The following is an 18,594-nucleotide window of genomic DNA, read 5'->3' on the forward strand; positions in this document are numbered from 1 at the left end:
TTCATCTTGGATAGCTGCAAATTCCTCCCCCTCCCTCACCATTCTGTCAGCTTATCACACTCTGAGGATAGCAAACACATTCCCTCTTAGGAATCTGTAGGTCAGTGGCTCTCAACCGTTCTAATGCTGCCACCCTTTAATACAGTTCCTCATGTTGAGGACTTGTCCAAGGTCACCCCCCAACCATAAAATTATTTTCGTTGCTACTTCATAACTGTAATTTTGCTACTGCTTTGAACCCAGGTGTCGCGACCCACAGGTTGAGAACCACTAGCAGGGTCGCCTAAGACCATCAGAAAACACAGATATTTACATTACGATTTATAATAGTAGCAAAATTACAGTTATGAAGTAGCAACGAAAATAACTTTATGGTTGAGGGTCACCACAACATGAGGAACTGTATTAAAGGGTCGCGGCATTAGAAAGATTGAGAACCACGGCTGTAGGTGAAATATCCCAGTCCCCTCAGGTGTGCGTGCCTTCAAGTCCCGCACTGTCGCAAACGCCCTGCCCTGGACACAGCCGTGCTCCTGACTCTCAGAGCTAACCCAACGCTGGGAGCAGCGAGTCAGAGCCTGAAAAGACTAATGTGCTACATTACACTGTAATTTATTTGGGGAAATAAATACCTATGCTTTCATAATTCAAAATAACAGGAAATTAATCTCAACGCAAATCTTGACTGGTGGGTTACAGTGTTAAAAAACAAGAAAGCTGAGCTTGGCCGGCATGGCTCAGTGGTTGAGTGTCAACCTATGAACCAGGAGTTCATGGTTTAATTCCCGGTCAAGGGCACATGCTCAGGTTGCGGGCTCGATCCCCAGTGGGGGGCATGCAGGAGGCAGCGGATAAATGATTCTCTCTCATCATTGATGTTTTTACCTCTCTCTCCCTCTCCCTTCCTGTCTGAAATCAATAAAAAATATGTTGATAAGATTAAAATATTGAGAAACACCATTAGTGAATCTCTTAAAATATGGCGTTCACCTGTCTGTCACACAGTACTGGCAACAGCCTGAACTAGTACAATTCTTTTGGAAAGCTACTTGGCACAGTTTATCAAGTATCTTAGCAGTATTTATGCTCCTTGACTGGGTAATTCCACTTTTGGGAATGTGTCCTGAGGAAATGAGCGGAGGTCTGACACAGATATGACTCACATGGTCCTACTCACAGGAGATAAGAGTGGTAAACAGCCTAAGTATCCAACAGTGGAGGAATGATTATTTAGAGGAAGCCACTAGACAGAATAATAGAGCCATTTAAATGATGTTTCCAAAGACTGTGCGATGAAAAAGAAAATGCTTGTTTTAATGTTAAGTTTTAGAAGATAGAATTCAAAATATGCCTGATATGAACACAACTACATGCAAAATGATGCTCAGGAAAAGACTGGAAGAAAAAACAAATGCACCAAAGTAAGACTTTGTCCTTGGAGAGATGTTTATTCTTCCCCTTTGTCTATTTTTCTAACTTGCTTTAATTGGTATGTCCAATTTTAATATTTAAAGAAAAAAATTACCTCCATTTGGCCACCATCGTGGAAATAATTAACAATCTCCAAGTATCTCCCCACATGGAAATATAACTGCACGGTGGAGAAGCCTTGACTAAGGAACCAACGCTAACATCACCAGTAATGGGTCAAATGGACCTCATACGCCTCCTGATAGAACGAGCTAAAGAGAAACATCATCAAAAACCAAAGAAGGGGACATTCTTAAAAAATGTCAAGGTCACAAAAGACAGAGACTGAGAAACTGGTCCAGCTTAAAGGAGACTGAAGAGCTCAGACAATTATAATTCAACGTGTGGTTCTGTACTGAGTCGTGAGCCAAAACGCCACATTCCTGATTTTTATCACTGTGGTATGGTTATGTAAGAGAATGCCCTTGCCTTTTAAGAAATACCGAAGGCCCTGGCTGGTGTGGCTCAGGTGGCTGGGCATCATCTTGTGCACCGAAAGGCTGCTGGTTCGATTTCCTGTCGGGGTACATGCCTGGGTTGAGGGCTCAATCTCTGGTAGCGGGTGTGCAGGAGGCAGCATACTGATGTTTTACTCCCACTTTGATGTTTCTCTCTCTCTCTCTCCCTCTCCCTTCTTCTCTCTCTAAAAATCAACAAAAAGATCTTAAAAAAAAAAAGAAATACTGAAGTATCACAGGGAGCAAAGGAACATCATCTCTGTACACTTTATATATGTAGAGGGAAAGTATCATAAAACAAATGAGATGAAATGTTAGTATTTGTGGAATATGGGTAAAGGGCAGGGCAGGGCAGGAATCCTTTGTATTCTTGAAACTCTTCTATCAGTCCAAAATTATTTCAAAATTAGAACCAGGGGAAAAAAGTTACCTAAAGACAAAAACAGAGATGCCAAGAACACCTTCCACAGGCCTTTCACAAACTTCCACCACCCGACAAGTGCTCACTGGCACTCTCCATGTAAGAGCAGTGCTGACCTGCCTGAACTCACTTCCAGCTGCTGTCTGCTCCTCTGCTCACCTGATATTATGTAGTTTTTATAAGAACCATCATGTGGAATCTGCAAAGTATTTGCATACAACACATACCTAGAATGTCTTGGACGAGAGAGATATACAAAAGGACATTGATTTTAAAATATGAGTAATTTATGCCCCTTGAAAGGGCAAAGGTTGAGCATCTGTCTCCAACCACCGTGGCTAAACACCATTCTTTACAAGGAGAGAGGTCTAACCTCAAACCAAGTTTGGGGACTTCACCAGCAATGCTTCCCAGTGTTCAAATGTCTACCCAGCAGCCTTCAAAATAAAAACTATCACCATAAGACCCTGAATGGCACGTGTGTGTGTGTGTGTGTGTGTGTGTGTGTGTGTGTGTGTGTGTGTGTGTGAGAGAGAGAGAGAGAGAGAGAGAGAGAGAGAGAGAGAGACACGCAATCGGATTGGCCCTGGGATGTGGGACCCCCTCCCACTAGCTGAGGGAGCTACATGTGCTTATCCTATATAATAAAAGGCTAATATGCAAATCAACTGAACGGCAGAATGACCAGTCACTATGACACACACTGACCACCAGGGGGCAGACGCTCAGCGCAGGAGCTGCCCCCTGGTGGTCAGTGCACTCCCACAGGGGGAGCACCGCTCAGCCAGAAGCTGGACTCATGGCTGGCGAGTGCAGCAGCGGTGGTGGGAGCCTCTTTGCCTCCGTGGCAGTGCTAAGGATGTACGGCTGATGGCTTAGGCCCACTCCCCATCAGCTGGTCATCCCCCGAGGGCTCCAGGACTGCGAGAGGGCGCAGGCCAGGCTGAGGGACCCCCCCTCCCCAGTGCCCGAATTTCGTGCACCGGGCCTCTAGTTAAGAATAAGAGAGAAATGGAAAAGCAGTTGGCAAGGAATAGAACCTAAGGGCAGATTCTTTCTTTTCAAAATCCAGGGCCTAGCGATCAGCCCAGGATCATGATAACAGCTGAAGTACAGAGTGCTTATTGTGTGACCAGGAGCAAGCTAAGCAGTTCACATCATTAATTTAATTATCTTGGCAAGTGAATGAAGTAGGCACCTCTGTTACACCTATTTTATAGAGCAGGAAACTGAGACTGAGAGGTGTTTAGAAACTTGCTCAGCATCACACAGCACGTAGGATGACAGCTGTGACTCAGACCCACGTCTGACAGACGCCGGCACGCGAGTGGAGCACAAAGACAGCAGATTCCCGGAGCCATGCACCTCTGGCTGCTTGCTCCTGTAAATACAGGGTGTCCCCCAAAATGTATTCACACTTTGAATAATTATTAATCCCAATGGGTTACATCTGAAAAGAAAGAAACATCCATTGAGCTATGAGCTGTTAAAGTGTGTATACATTTTGGGGGGTCACCCTGTACAAAGCCAGCTGCGCATCTTATATTTTTGCTTCCTTTAAAAACCACACTTTATACACACAGTGTGGTGTCCCCTCCCCCAAAGTCCCTGCAGCACAAATGTGGCCGTCAACAAGGGACAATGGGGGAGGGGGACAGGACAACTGATCCGAGAGCTTATAAAAACAGGTTTTCTTATCCTGAAATTGCAACCGCAGTGCATTTCACCAGGACTTAGGCCCTAAAGCCCTAATGTTTTGGAAAAACCTCTCTGAGAGCCAGGAGGGCTTGGCTCGCTGCCAGCCTGGGCACATGTGACACAGGCTAACGAGAAAGGGCTGGTAGAGCGACAGTGAATTAGGCAGCAGGGAGGGAGGAAGAGCAGGTGGATTCTCACTCCGGAAATCCAACTCTGCCTCAAAGCTCCGATCGTTGATAAGAAAACAATTCAGGTGCTCATGACCCATGTGTACATCGAGCTTTTACACACATTATCGCCTTCAATCCTTCAGCGTTGAGAGCCTCAGCCAGCGTTTTCCACCCCGCAGGCCTTAACCCAAGAGCCAAGTCATAAAATCAATTCAGTGAGTTACCACCTGCATTTTTTAATGACATTAAATAGAAACATCGGTGTGTACCACAGGTGGCAAATACTAAGTAATCAGAGAAATGTATCTGTTATATTTATATACATATGCACTTGGCTATAATTATTAAATGTATAATTATTCTTGCAGGGGTTGCAGTAAAAATGTTTGAAAAACAACTATAAATAATCTGTCTGGGCTGTGGTACTATCCCCACTTTGCAGATGTGAAAACCGAGGCTCAAAGGAGTTAAGGGATGGGCCTTGGGTGAAGCCTACATGGCAGCACGAGGACTCAGACGGGGTGTTGTGAGCACAGATCCCATGCTCTTCTCTTTGCCCATCAATGTGAATACTCCCCACTGATGTCCCTCGAGCTCCCTCCCACTCCCTACAGCTGCACCCAGAACAAGACCCAGAGGCCAGAAAGTTCGCTTTCCCTTCCCATCTAGCTACTGGATGTGAGCGCCTGAAAAGTGCTGGGATGACAACCTGATCCATCTTTCCCCTCTGCCTGCAAGCCCGCAGTTCCCCACGTGCCTTCAGAGAAAAGCGAAAACCGCACATGCTCAGCCAGGTGATGCCTCACAGTATCACTTGTGTGTGTGGCCCGAGACATGGGCCGAACTTGGGCTACACCTCTCAGTGGAGAGCAGCGACCTTGGCCACCCAAATATTATCCACCCCGTAAACTGAGTGCTGCCAACTTATAAATGTGTCTGGATGGTAGCTGCACAACAGCTCTCAGTACAGGCTTTTCAGAAATACAGATTCCTGAGCCTTATCCTGGAAGTAAATCCGTTTTTAGACACACTCCCTTACGGTGGTTTGGATCCACAGGCAGGCTGGAAAACCTCTGCCACTGGCCCGTCTTTTAAAAACCCGCCTTCTGGTCCCCATGCCACTCTTTCCTCCACAGCCAGAATTTCCCATCTCCCGTTCTCTCCTACCCACTCCTCATCCCTCTCAGATCTGCCCCACCACCAAAAAGGTTCTCGATGGGGGTTCAACAATAACCTCCACACGGGTAACCCTACAGGCACCTCCAGTTCTCGGTTTGTTCAACCTCTTGAACCTGGGGGAACACTCTTGGTCCCCCTTCTACCTCTCCAGCCACCCTTCCTGTCTTCTTGGGAAACCCTCCTCTCCCGAGCCTTTAAATGTTGAGGGTCCCTGGGGCTCACGCGGCCCACCTTCTCCTTCCCCTCTGCCCTCTCCCCCAGGGGTCTGGCCACCTCCTAGGCAGCACCCCTAAATTCACATCTCCAGCCCAGGCCTCCCTTCTGAGCACCACACCCTCACATCCTATATTGAGCATATTTCAAAGTGTTATTGAACTCTTTCATAAGGCACCCACAAAAATAAAAGTTACATCAAAAGAGGATATAAGAAAAGGTTTAAAAAAGATTTAAAAAAAAAGAAGTTGTAAGAAAGTAATGTGCATGACTGATTTTTAGAAGAGGATCCTGACACAAGACTGCTAAATTAGATACCAAACTGGTGATTGTCATGCAGGGCGGTAACCTGCAGGTCTCTCTTCTCTACCAGACAGAAATCATTTGCATCTTCTCTAACTTCACGGAGGCTGGGTCCTCAAGGATAGTAAGCGAAGTTACCTTCTCTAGAGCACCCGAGGGGGCTTCTTAGACAATGCTGCGGTGTGACATTACAAAGTCACTAAATCATCTTTTATTTCCAAAATTTGGGATAATTTTCCTTTTCCCCGGGGTCTATGAATTTGGATGGGGAGACATAACATCTTCATTTTCCTTCACGATGAAGGTAGGTAACGAACAGTAACACTGGCAGTATCTGAGGCTTTGCCATCAACAGGAATCACATTTTCTCGTCACATTACAGTTGGTGCAGATGTCTTGAGACCTAACACTAATTTAGCAAACCTAACACTAGATCTTCTCATATGATATAAACAAAGAAATATAAATGTTCTTTTATCAGGTATTTGCTATGTGTTTTTTTTAAGTATATATTTCTATTGATTTCAGAGAGGAAGGAAGAGGGAGAGATAGAAGCATCCATGATGAGAGAGAATCATGGATCGGCTGCCTTCTGCAAGTCCCCCACTGGGGATCGAGCCCACAACCCGGGCATGTGCCCTTGACGGGAATCGAACCTGGGACCTTTCAGTTCACAGGCCGACGCTCTATCCACTGAGCCAAACCGGCTAGGTCTATTTGCTATGTTTTGATAACTGTATTTCAGTATCTCTGGTTTCCTTTATAACCCTATGGGCTGTTTTACACATTTTTCTAAGAAGAGCCCACAAGTCCTCAGAGAAGACTTTCCTGACTCCCTGCACCAGGGGAGGGACCCCTGTCACACTTTCTCTTCCCACCTCAGGCTTCTTCCTTCCAGCACTTTCTACCTGAATTAAATAACAAATCAGTGGCCCTCCCACTAAGCAATGGGACAAAGGGCTGATGTCAATCTTATTTATCATCATGTCCCCAATGCCTTAGCATGGTAGGTCTGACTCCTAGGAGACTCCCAAGAAATATGTTCTGTTTTGTTTTCTTTAAAAAAAAAAAAAGGACCTGTTGAATGAACGAGGATCTGTGACACATGGAGCATGCAGAGCGTGGCACACATTCCTTTCAAATAAGGACCCAGGACCTCGCAAGGTGAGACTCTTCATAGAGCAAACCGGCTTGTTCCCCAGAGCCTGCCCTACTTGGCCCAACAGCAGAGCTTCCAGCCAGGCCCATGTCTCGGCTCAGCGCTAAATCACCTTTATGTGTAAGCCCCAGCTTAGAGCCCTCGACCTGGATCCCCGTTAATACCTTCCAAGGCAAGGATTAAAGGATCTGCTCATGAATTAAAGACATCTGCTCATGCCAGGGGGTTGGAGGAGCGGTAGGATTCTTTGGGGGGATGGAGTCCTACTCCCACCCCGGCCAGCTATAATGAGTTGGAAACTCCGAAGCCAGGCCCAGGCTCACCATCAGGCCATCTGGGAAAAGAGTGTCCATCAAACTGGGGACTCAGTATGACCCCGGGGAACCAAAAGGCTCTTCTAACTCCACACTCAGTGTGAGTGTTTAGCCCGCACCACATGACTACACAGCTAATTACTTAGAAGTGGTCGTACGCTGGCATGTGGGAAGAGGCCCTGTTAGACCTAAGGTGGTCAGAGGGAACAGCAAACTGGAGCCAAGAAGGGAGTGATAAGAAAGGTGGGACGGCTGTCCAGCTGGTGGCCCGTCCAGCTGGCAGCCCCTGCTCCCCTACTCAGACCATCAGGGAGCTAAAGAGCAAGTTTCATGGGCACCCCAGGAAAATGGCTGGTGTTGCTATTTCAGAAAATAGCACCTAGCAACCTGGCTGCTTAATCACTCAGCTGAGCCCCTGAGAACTATTGCTGTGTCTCAACCTTCTGTCTATCCCTCCACCTTCCAGGCAACACCCCTACTCTTGTCTGATGCTCTATCTCCTTCCACCTCTCTATCCACCCACCCATCACTCTCGACGGGGGAACAGCATTTAATCCCCTTACCTCCCCCAGTTAACATGGGAATTAAGACTACACAGACGTGAAATATGTGGAAATGCTTTGCAAACTCGAAAGCCTTCTTTAAATGTACCAGGTTTTGAGGAACCTCCAAACCAGAGTGCCCATGGAAAATGGAAACCCCTCAAATGTACGGCTCCAGTCAGTGCTGCAGGATGGGCCGGGTGATGGGCCAGGCAATGGGGAGCACTGCACTCCTCCCCTACCCCACTGGGACCTAGGACGCCAGGTGTGGGGAAAAAAAAGAAAGAAAGAAAGAAAGAAAGAAAGAAAGAAAGAAAGAAAGAAAGAAAGAAAGAAAGAAAGAAAGAAAGAAAGAAAGAAAGAAAGAAGTAGGGGGGCCGGGGGGGGGGGGGGACAAATAAACCATCAAAGTCTGGGTAATGTAAGAGAACTTAGGCTGTCCTTACAGCCCATGCGTCTCTCTCAGGCCCACTGTGATTCAGACAGCCTCCAAAACCCACCACAATGGCCAAGCAAGACACAAGAGCCCCACAGAACAAAACCACAATGCAGGGCGAACCCTCCAGGGAGGCAGTGTGGTTGGTCTATCCATTCTCAAGAGAGGATCCACTTTCAGAAGAAAGGAGAGAGGAACAAAGAGCACTTAAATCCTTAGCACCTCTGCAATCCCCGCCCACCATGCCCCTCAGGGGCAAGGAGCGAGGCAAGAGCCGGCTCCAAGGAACTGTGATAGAAAGAATGCCAGCAGCACAGGGCGTCCCCATCCACGTCTCCTCTCGACCTCTGCTCACACCCGCTCTGGCCATTCACTGTCCACCGCCTCCTCCTAACTGGCTTCCCCAGCACCTTCTCTGGCAACCTGAGATGAAAGCGATGGCTCCCACTTATTGGGCTCCCAGGTGCCAAGCACTGTGCTGAGTGCTTCCTGTATTATTTCTGACCCTTTCAACTCTGCAAGATGGATATTATGACCACCATTTACAAACGCGAAAACTGAGGCAGGCCCCCAGGCCACACAGCTCCTGAGTGTCCAGCTGGCTAACAGCCCACGTTCTTTCCACTCCATCCCACTAGATAACAGAGAAGTAAGAGAAATAAAGTGCTGTTCTGAGAAAATTAATCTGGTCTCTCCCATTCCAACCCTTGCTATTCAAAGGGCAGCTTTCATCATGTCTCTCCATTATCTATAGAATTGAGTCCCCAAAGTCGGCATCTAAGCTTTGTTATGATCCACTCTTGCAGTCTTATTCCCCAGTTCCCAGACTCAAATCCTTCCTACCAGCCAGCCAGGCCCACCTCGCCTCATTGCCCACATTTCTGTCTGGAAAGGTTTCCTTTCTCCGTGGGCAACACGAATTCCTTCAACCAAGCACGGGCTGGGAGGACTGCATGCCAGGGCCTGGGCTAGGTGCTGGGGACACAACAGCCAGCACAGGGAGGACCCACTGCCACAGAGCTCAGAGTCTGCCCTCCGTGTGAGGCGTGAGCCTTTGGCGCCCCACAGCCTGGCGTTTGCCCGAATCCACAGCACTCAGTGTTTGCCGCTCATTCGGCACTCGGCCATTCCCCCAACTTATATGCCAGTTCTGCTTTAAATCTTCCTCTGTAATGTGTTTATTTCTGTGGGAAAAGTGCACTCCAGGTTCCAAACAGCATTATAAATGGCAATTAGGTGCCAGCCCAGCCCACAGAAGCCTATTAAATATATAATGTAGACTCTAAATACGCACATGAAAAGCTCTGCAGGAGAGACGGGCAAACATCTCCAGCTTCCTGCACCTCCGCCCACCAGGTTCTGAGCTTCAAGCCACCATCAGGGGAAGAGGCCCCAGCAGTGGCTTTGGAGGAGGGAAGCAGGTGGGGGGCCTGGGATGACAGAGATGGAGTGGGAAGAACCCTGATGTACAATCAGGAGCCTGGCTCTAATCCCAGCTCTGCCTTTAGAATCGGGGTGGCCTTGAGTGAGTCCCTTCCCTCTCGAAGCCTCACTTTTCTTTTACAAAATGAGAGAGCTGGGTTGGATCAGCAGTTCTCAGACTTTTGAATCTCACAGCTCCACAGGATATATTTTAATATATATGTATATATGTATATGTTTAAATATAATGTATAATGTGATATATATGCATATATGTATATATGTATATATATATGTGTGTATATATATAGTAGCAAGAAAAGACTTTTAAAAAAATCCCAATATACCATCACAACTTTTATTTTTCAAAAGGATACTGTAAACCACTCCCTATCCCCAAATATGGACATCATCTCAGGAGAATGAACAAGTTTTTAAAGTGAAAATATTTGGATTCATGAAAAAAACCATTCACCGTTGTCATTTTTCCCACTTGTCTGTGGACCAGTGAAAACGTCACCACAGCCCAGCTCCGGGACTGGGCCAGCGGTAGCAGGGAGCCGAGCCGGACAGCAGGAGGGGTCAGTCAGCCACAGCCTGAGGACAGAACAGCTCAGCCTCCTGCGCTGCAGGCCCTGAGGGCAGAGACACCCAGCCAGGAAGGCCTGGAAGCCACTCGTCCCAAGTGCTGACTGGGACTCCTTCTGAAAGGGCAGAGCAGGACAGCACAAAATGTACTGTACCCTCCATCCTGTGTAACTATGTATCAGACTCCTTTTTCTTAGAAAACCGCGAGAATGTAACAATTGCATGAACCTGCCAATAGGAATGTAGAGAAGTAGATTCAGTCCAAATTAGGCAATCTCTGTAACCCACGTCACTTCCCTAAGCCCACCCAAATGTCCAACCCTTTATAATTCATCACTCCCCCGGAGTTCGCTCTCTGGCCCCACTGCTGCATCAGGAGGAGGCTGGGAGCCAAACCCGGGTTTGAATAAAGACTCTTTGCTTTTGCATCGGAGAAAAGGCTCCCTAGTGGTTGATTATTGGGGACCCTGAACTCTGGGCATAACATTTGGGGGCTCGCCCGGGGTTCCCCAATACCCACGAGGGACCCGATCCGAAGAGTCTGACTGCTGACTGACCGCGGTAAGTGTCTGTATTGTCTGTTCTGCGCGAGCTCGCTTCTGAAGCCAAATCTGAATTGCCCAAAAACGGTCTAAGTGGACGCACAGGTGGACCTTGGGTTGGAGGGTCAGAGGACGCTCTGATTCTCCGTCTGGAGGGGCGTAAAAACCCCCGTCTGGAGGGGAGTGGCTTCCCCTCAAAACTCAGGGACGAAGCGGGTCGCTCCCGCTAGTTGGCACAGGGCCATCGTCCAGCTTTTCAGTGTCTTTGTCTGTTTGGTTTCTGTGTCTTTCTGTGGACTTCTGTGGACTTACTGGACGGACATTATGGGATAGACTCAGTCCACTCCAAGTGAGTGGAAAGGGGAGCTTAATTCCTCCCCCCCCCCCAAGGCCATAGAGCTTCCTCAGGCAAATTAATCAGGTGACTGTTTAAACTCTGGTAAATATCTAGTAGGAGTCAAAAACTCAGACTGTTTGGTATATAAATATAAATGTGAAAATATTTGTTATCTCTTTCTGCTGTTTAATTTATTTAAAGATAGGGCGGACCTGCTATGGCGGAATATAAAGGTCTTTAGCAGCTGCTGAGACACCTTTTCTTAAGAGTCCTTTGTTCTCCGTCAGAGAGGGAATAAGCCCACTTAGATGATAAAAATTCCTCTGTTTGTATAAATGAAGGTTTCAGTTTGCTCTGATTTGTGAATTTACTGTATTAAATTGAATTTTAAAGTTCTAAGGTTGATTTAAAAGTATCCATTTATAACATTTCAAAGAACAAAAGAACTTTTATTTACAGCTTCCTTATCTCTTTTGGTGCTGGGAGACTCCCCTTACAGCTTCACAGGGCGGAGAGATGTACAGGCCCTGCCCCGGCCTGTGACATCATAGTCCAACACGGAACTAAGGCTGAAGTTACTATTAACTCTTTATAGACCCCGTTAACCGTTTGTTTAACTTACTGTTTTCAGTTATTAGGATCCTCAGAGAGGACATAACCTGGACTTTCCCTTCCTCTCTCATGTCTGATTCTAATAGCATCTGTAACTGGATTAAAAATATTTTCTTTCAGGAGGCCATCCAGGCTTTCAGCTCACAAGAAATCTTCTCCTGCGAGAGGAGAGAGGGACCCCCCAGAAGGGGCTGGAGGCTCTCCCTCTCAACAGGTGTTTGTTTTGTGTTTTGTCATGTTGGTATCAGGACTGTTTGTTTTGTCTTTTTGTCTTATATTTTCTGTCATAATTGGGCCCTATATGTATATATTATTTATTGAGTTTTAATTTGTCAAGGTTTTGTCAGTTTGTTATCAGTTTGTTAAAATCCTCTTAGAGGACATTGAGTGGTTCTTCCCTTCCAGTTTAACCTTTGACTGTGTGATTGAATTACGGAGCTTTTATCAAGGTTTTGCCTCTCCTGAAACAACGCTCCATGTGTAACCTGTCCCTCCCCGAGCCGGACTGCAGGATGATTTTTCCTTCAACACACTGGTCCCGCCCACTGGCCTATGGCAGAAGCCAGAAAAAGCGACAATAAGAAAGGGAGGCCCCCATCAGGGGACTTAGAGGCAGTGTTTCTGTTATCTGCTTAGATCCCAAGAATGTAAGAATACTTATTTACTGAAATGATATAAGGACAGATGTTTGTTTGATATTTTGTTGTCTGCCTGGTTATAATTATTTGTTCGTATATAGAAGAAAAAACAACACATTTAATTTGTTGAAGGCTGAGTGCTCTGACAGGTAGCAACCCCCCCGAGTGGCCACTGGGATTCTTTTTTCCCAGGGGTGTTTTCTCTCTGTCAGAGGGGGAATCGGCCTGCCTAACAACATTTCTGTCTATATTTATTAATGTGAAGATATAAAGTTATAACAATTGTAGTCCAAAGAGATTTAAAGCAGAGACCACATTCTAAAATTAACTATAAGAAGAAAGCTGGAGCTGGCAAAGTCACCAAGTCTGCCCAGCAAGCTCAAAACCTAAATGAATCTTATTTCTGACACCTGCCACCACCCAGTCTTAATCAGTGGTGGAGGAACAGTATCAGAACTGTTTGTCTCAATTGGTCATTAAGTTTGATGTGATTAATGTACATTGTAAAACCTTTCAAAGAAAAGGAAAATATTTTGTAGGCCACTTGGTCCTTGTGTGTGTGTAGCAACTCTTAAGTTATAATTTTAAAATCAGTAATTTTTAATAGAAACACACTCAAGCAGAGTGGCTTTTCAGAAAGGTCAGGGAGTCTGATTACAGTGTAGGGGTCACCGGTTCCCCCACGCCACTTTCGTTAGTAGGAGGCAAGCGCTTTTCCCAGTGGGAACAGAGAGTGGACTGCCAGATGAAAACACCTCGGTGGGACCCGCGCCGCGCTCCCTGCCTCTGCCCACCCAGTGTCTATCCCCTCCAGGGGTTGTTTTAAGTGGCTAGAGGCAGCAACGAGGAGGGAAATTCCCTTGTGACCCCCTCCGCCCCAATAAGACCCAAGAACCCTCGGCGACTCCTTGGACACTTTTCACCGTGTTCTATAGGGGGCTTAAAGGCGGCAGCTAGAAATTCCCCTTTCCAGGCTTATCAGAATCTGAGATTATTATCTATAGGAAAAATATGACAGTTTGAAATTCAAATGGCTGAGCCTGCTCCCTTCTCCCTCTGCCTTTTCTAAATATTTTAAAATAATAAAAAATTTGAGGCATAGTTATGCATTTTTGAAAGACATAGAAGAAGGTTTAAAGACTAATTTGAAATTGTAAAATTTATAAAAGTTTATATATATAGTAAGAAAAAAAGAACAGAGAAATATTAGAAAGAAGAAATTAAGCCACCAGCATCAGAGTACAAGTACCTGCTAGCTCTCATAGATACCTTCTCGGGTTGGGTTAAAGCATACCCCACTAGGACAGAAACTACCTCTATAGTTGCTAGATTATACCTAGATTCGGGCTGCCAGTAGTCATAGGATCAGATAACAGCCCCGCCTTTGTAGCCAAGATATCTCAAAATATAGCTCAAGCCTTAGGACAGGCATGCGCGAGACTCAAAAAAAGAATTTAACTAAATTTACCTTAGAAACCGGTGAAAACTGGACCAACCTCCTGCCCTTCACCCTCTTATGGGCCAGGTGTACCCCCTACCGGTAGGGGTTTCCCCCTTTTAGAGATCATATATGATAGACCTCCCCCTGCCGCTTCCTTTCCAGGGTCAGGAAGAAACTGAAAGCTGGAATTCATAACCATTCCCTTACTCAAGTCCTTACAGGCTCTGCAGTATACCCAGAGAGCCACCCATAAGCTTGTTCGTGATGCTCTGCCAGTGCCCACTGCGGACCCTGTATATCCCTTCCAGCCCAGGGACTCGGTATGGGTAAAGAAGGTCACTGCCCAAGGACTCACCCCAACCTGGGAGGGATGCTACACTGTTATCCTGAGCACGCCCACGGCTGTTGAAGTAGATGGCGTCCAGACCTGGCTACACCACTCCCAGCTCCTGCACCAGGAAACGGCCTGGATCCTGGCAACCAGCGGCCTCACCCGTGAGATCCCTAGCCTGGGCTCCACGCAGGCCAGGAGGAATCTCGACACCTGCAGGAGAGGAACTGGAATTCGCTGTGGACAGTACTGTTGGGGACTGTAGTACTAAAGGCCTTGGCCAGAAGTAAGAGACAAAATAGAAATGCAAACCGTCTCATGATTGAGCCGGGTGTCCCAAGACAAGGGGGGAATGAAAGGGCAGAGCAGGACAGCACAAAATGTACTGTACCCTCCATCCTGTGTAACTATGTATCAGACTCCTTTTTCTTAGAAAACCGCGAGAATGTAACAATTGCATGAACCTGCCAATAGGAATGTAGAGAAGTAGATTCAGTCCAAATTAGGCAATCTCTGTAACCCACGTCACTTCCCTAAGCCCACCCAAATGTCCAACCCTTTATAATTCATCACTCCCCCGGAGTTCTCTCTCTGGCCCCACTGCTGCATCAGGAGGAGGCTGGGAGCCAAACCCGGGTTTGAATAAAGACTCTTTGCTTTTGCATCGGAGAAAAGGCTCCCTAGTGGTTGATTATTGGGGACCCTGAACTCTGGGCATAACACTTCCACCCCAATATTCCTCTGGAAGGCTGAGGCCCCCAAAAGAACCTTTCCAAAAATGTTCCCTTATTAGCTTTTCTGAGCAAAAACTAATATATATTTGTGTACAACGCTAGGAAAACGCAGAGAAGCATAAGCAAAGAAGTAAGCAACTCCCCCTTCCAGACCAACCACTGTTCCTTTGGCTGCACTGCCAATTCCTCCCACACGTACGTACGTACGTAGCCATCTCAGCCACCTGGGATTAGGTTCTGCCTCTGCTTTTCCCCTTCTTGTCACACCAGAAAACTTTCCCATACCCTTAGACATCCTTCATTCGCATCACAGAATATCTTCATAATACACCTAGCCTTCTAGTAAATCATAAATAGTCTTCATAAACAGGACTTCCCATGGTATGGACAGGGCCAAAAGTCACTTAACCATGCCACTGTTGTTGAGCAGGTATGCTATTTCCATATTTTTGCTATTAAAAACATGTGGTGGGTGTCCATGAAACTCTATAGACTCCTTTATACTTCTTTATATGGCGCAGGTCACAGTCCAGTGCGCTGTGCACATATCAGCCCTCGGTAAATATTGAGTGAACAAAGAAACTCGATCCACTCCCAGGACCTGGAAGCCCTTACCAGAGGGACACAGAGTTTAGACTGACAGAAGCCCACCCTCCCGTCCACCAGCCACTCCCCGCTGACGGTGCACCTATGCCTCACACCTGCTAAGCCAAGGGCTTAGGGGAAAGGAGAAGACGGCAATTCCTGGCTGAGGATCCCCAGGTTCTGGTGTTCTCAGCTAATCTAACCGCTCTTCTGAACCCCTGGGTGGAGGGCACCTGCAGACCTCAGCGGCTGACTCCCACACGCCCTCCAGACTGCTCACCCACTGCCTCTGGAAAGCCATGGCTGACCCTCCCTCTGAATGAATGGATGGCTCCCCTTCAGGGGAGGCTCCCAGCCCTTCGGATTATTAGTTTTCCCGGTTCTGTCTTAATTTGCTCACAGGACTGACTCCTCTGCCCGCCCACGGCAACACAGGATGGCAGGGACAATGTGTAGTTTGCTCTCCACCCAAAATCCAACCCAGCGCCCAACAATGTGGTTGATAAATATTTGTTGAATGAAACTTCTTTCCAGTCACATCCCCAAGCCCTTTATTTTCACAGGAGGGAGGGGGAAAGGAAGAAGGCAGGAAAGCAGGGCCTCCTGTAACAGCCCAAGGGCAAAGACCTGAGAGGAAATCGCACCGGAGATGGTCCCCTCTGCACCCTCCCGGGGTCCTGCCTGGCCCAGAGGCCGGCCAGAGCCGGCCGGATCCAGGGAACAGAATACAAGCGATCGTCAAGCACACGGAGACACTGGTGAAGTGACTCTGCCCCACGCCAGCCTGGTTCTCGCCCAGAGGGAGAATGGTCAGACTAGGGCGATAGGGAGCTTCCTTCCCACCTCCTTCCAGACAACCAGGAGAAGGGCCACACCCCACTGGGGATCCCAAAAGGGCAGGGCATTGGGAGATGGAAGTATTGAAACCAATTCAATCCACACGATTTTTCCCCCTCATGTTTGCCCAGCATCCTTGCCACACCCAAAAGGGGAGAAAAAAAAAAAACAACTTGAAAAATGTGGTTTGGAGATGGTGCCAGCAGCAGGAAGTTCCTTGAAACTTCGGGGCGGGGGGGGGGGGGGGGGGGGGGGGGGAAAAGAAGCCAAGATGGTCTTAAAATAGGGAGGCCAGAAGTCATGGGAAAATGTGGAAAGAGGCCCTCACATTATCCCATCACACACCCACAGGACACCAAGGCCAACCCTGGCAGCTCTGGACCCTGTGGGCACACCCATTCAGACCTCTCCCGGAGAAGCCTGGGAGGCATCACACACGCGGAGCAAACTCCTGTCGGAGAGCCCGCCACTCCCAGCACCCGGGACCACCCCTCCTCCACTCTTGTACCATTTTGCAGTTTACAGAGCTTCCTCCTCGGATTTCTCATCCAACCCCCGGGGCACCCTTGCGAGGTGGGGTATCTTTATCGTCCCCATTTCAAGGATGAGGAGACTAAATCAGATGCATGAAATGATTCATGAAACGATACACGCGTCACACAGCCAGAAAGTGGCCGAGGTTGGGGCCAGCCTCGGGGGGGGGGGGGGTGGGGGCAGAACCCTCCGCGGGCGGGGACCAGGTGTGGACCGGCGGTTTCCCAGCCGCCCGGGGTGGACACCAAGAACCAGGTGACCCTCCCACGAGGTTTCCGGCAGCGCGGGTGGAGAGCACCCCTTTCCCGCACGGCACTCACACAGGTGCAGGGCCGGAGTCTGGGGCGCGGCGCACCCTCCCCCAACCCGCGGGCGTCCCGCCCCAGCCGGCGGCCGCCCCCTGACCCGCACCCCCGCAAAGTTGTGTCCCCCGCGCTAATTCCCTGCGAGGGATCGCCCAGCGCCTTCGGGCTCCCTCCAGCCCCTGTGGCCCGGAGCGCTCTGAGGGGAGCACACGGGGGAGGGGAGCCACCGGTCCCCGCCGGCCTGGGACACACGCCCCTACCCCAGCGGCAGGAGGCATCTCCCCGCGCGTCCAGCCTGGCCCGGCGGTAGGGCGCGCGGACCCGCACGCCGGGCGCACGTGCTGGCCCCGGCCCGGACCCCTGTGCCAAAGCCTCACCCAGATCGCCAGCAGCAGCAGCAGCCACGCCGACCCGGCCCGCGCCATCCCAGCCGCCGCTGCCCTCGGCCGGCTCCGGTCTCCACTTGGGCTCCCGCGCCCGCGGCTCCGCCGGGTCCAAATGCCACCGCCACTTCCCAACGGCACCCCGCCTCCGAGTTCCCGGTGCCACGTCTGCCAAAGCATGCGCACCCGGCGGGGAGAGGCGTCCAGGAAGAAGTGCTTGCTGGGAGCTGTAGTTTGCAGCAGGGCTGGGCTGTAAGACCCGTAGGTGTGAAGTTGGCCCCGAGGCCAAGTAGGAGCTCGAGTGGATTATGAAATGGCAAGGTCCGGGAAGGCAGTTAATGTGGGACAGTACTCTGTGCCTAGAACTTTAGAAACGGCCTCGTTCAGCTCACAGAGGTAACTTCCCCCCCCCCTCCCCCCACTTTGAGGATGAAGAGTCAGCCCAGAGTCATTAAGCAGAACACACAGTCTGCAAAAGGCAGGGTCCAGTGCTGCTTGTAGAGGATCCCCAAAGCCCTCTTCCCTGCCTCCCAGGCTTCCGCCTAACTTTTCTTCCTTTCTTTCTTTTTCTTTCTTTCTTTCTTTCTTTCTTTCTTTCTTTCTTTCTTTCTTTCTTTCTTTCTTTCTTTCTTTTCTTTCTTTCTTTCTTCTTTCTTTCTTTCTTTCTCTCTTTCTTTCTTTTTTTCATTTAGAAAATACTTTATTGAGCTGTTGGAACACAGTTTGGCAGTTCCTCAAAAAGTTAAACGTATGACCCAGCAATTCCACTCCTGCTTATCTACCCAAATGAACTGAAAACAGGTTTTCAAACAAACACTTGTACATCGATGTTCATAGCAGCATTATTCACAATAGCCAAGAGGTGGAAACAACCACCCATTGAGGGATAAATGTCTAAACAGCATGGGGATATCCATACAATAGAATATTTTCGAGCCATGC

At 48.5% G+C, this 18,594-nt stretch overlaps 1 protein-coding gene and 1 long non-coding RNA gene across 3 annotated transcripts in view; one reads left to right on the forward strand and one right to left on the reverse strand.

The window, feature by feature from the left end:
* PDIA5 (protein disulfide isomerase family A member 5) overlaps window positions 1–17,785 on the reverse strand; it is an 87,468-nt gene extending 69,683 nt beyond the window's left edge. The window contains exon 1 of the mRNA XM_008155520.3: window positions 17,647–17,785. Within this exon, the coding sequence (XP_008153742.2) occupies window positions 17,647–17,694 (48 nt within the window). The 5' untranslated portion in view covers window positions 17,695–17,785. The remainder of the gene's footprint in view (window positions 1–17,646) is intronic.
* On the forward strand, window positions 10,497–14,921 carry LOC129148582 (uncharacterized). Of its 2 annotated transcripts, XR_008555572.1 has the most exons (4): window positions 10,497–10,934; window positions 11,985–12,078; window positions 12,270–12,511; window positions 14,106–14,921. It is a non-coding gene; the product is annotated as an uncharacterized LOC129148582 (long non-coding RNA). The 2 variants fall into 2 exon arrangements; XR_008555571.1 differs by lacking the exon at window positions 12,270–12,511 and having other exon boundaries at window positions 14,106–14,889.
* Window positions 17,786–18,594: the final 809 nt, after the last annotated feature.

This window comes from Eptesicus fuscus, chromosome 3 (assembly GCF_027574615.1).
Source record: "Eptesicus fuscus isolate TK198812 chromosome 3, DD_ASM_mEF_20220401, whole genome shotgun sequence".
Classification (NCBI taxonomy): domain Eukaryota; kingdom Metazoa; phylum Chordata; class Mammalia; order Chiroptera; family Vespertilionidae; genus Eptesicus; species Eptesicus fuscus.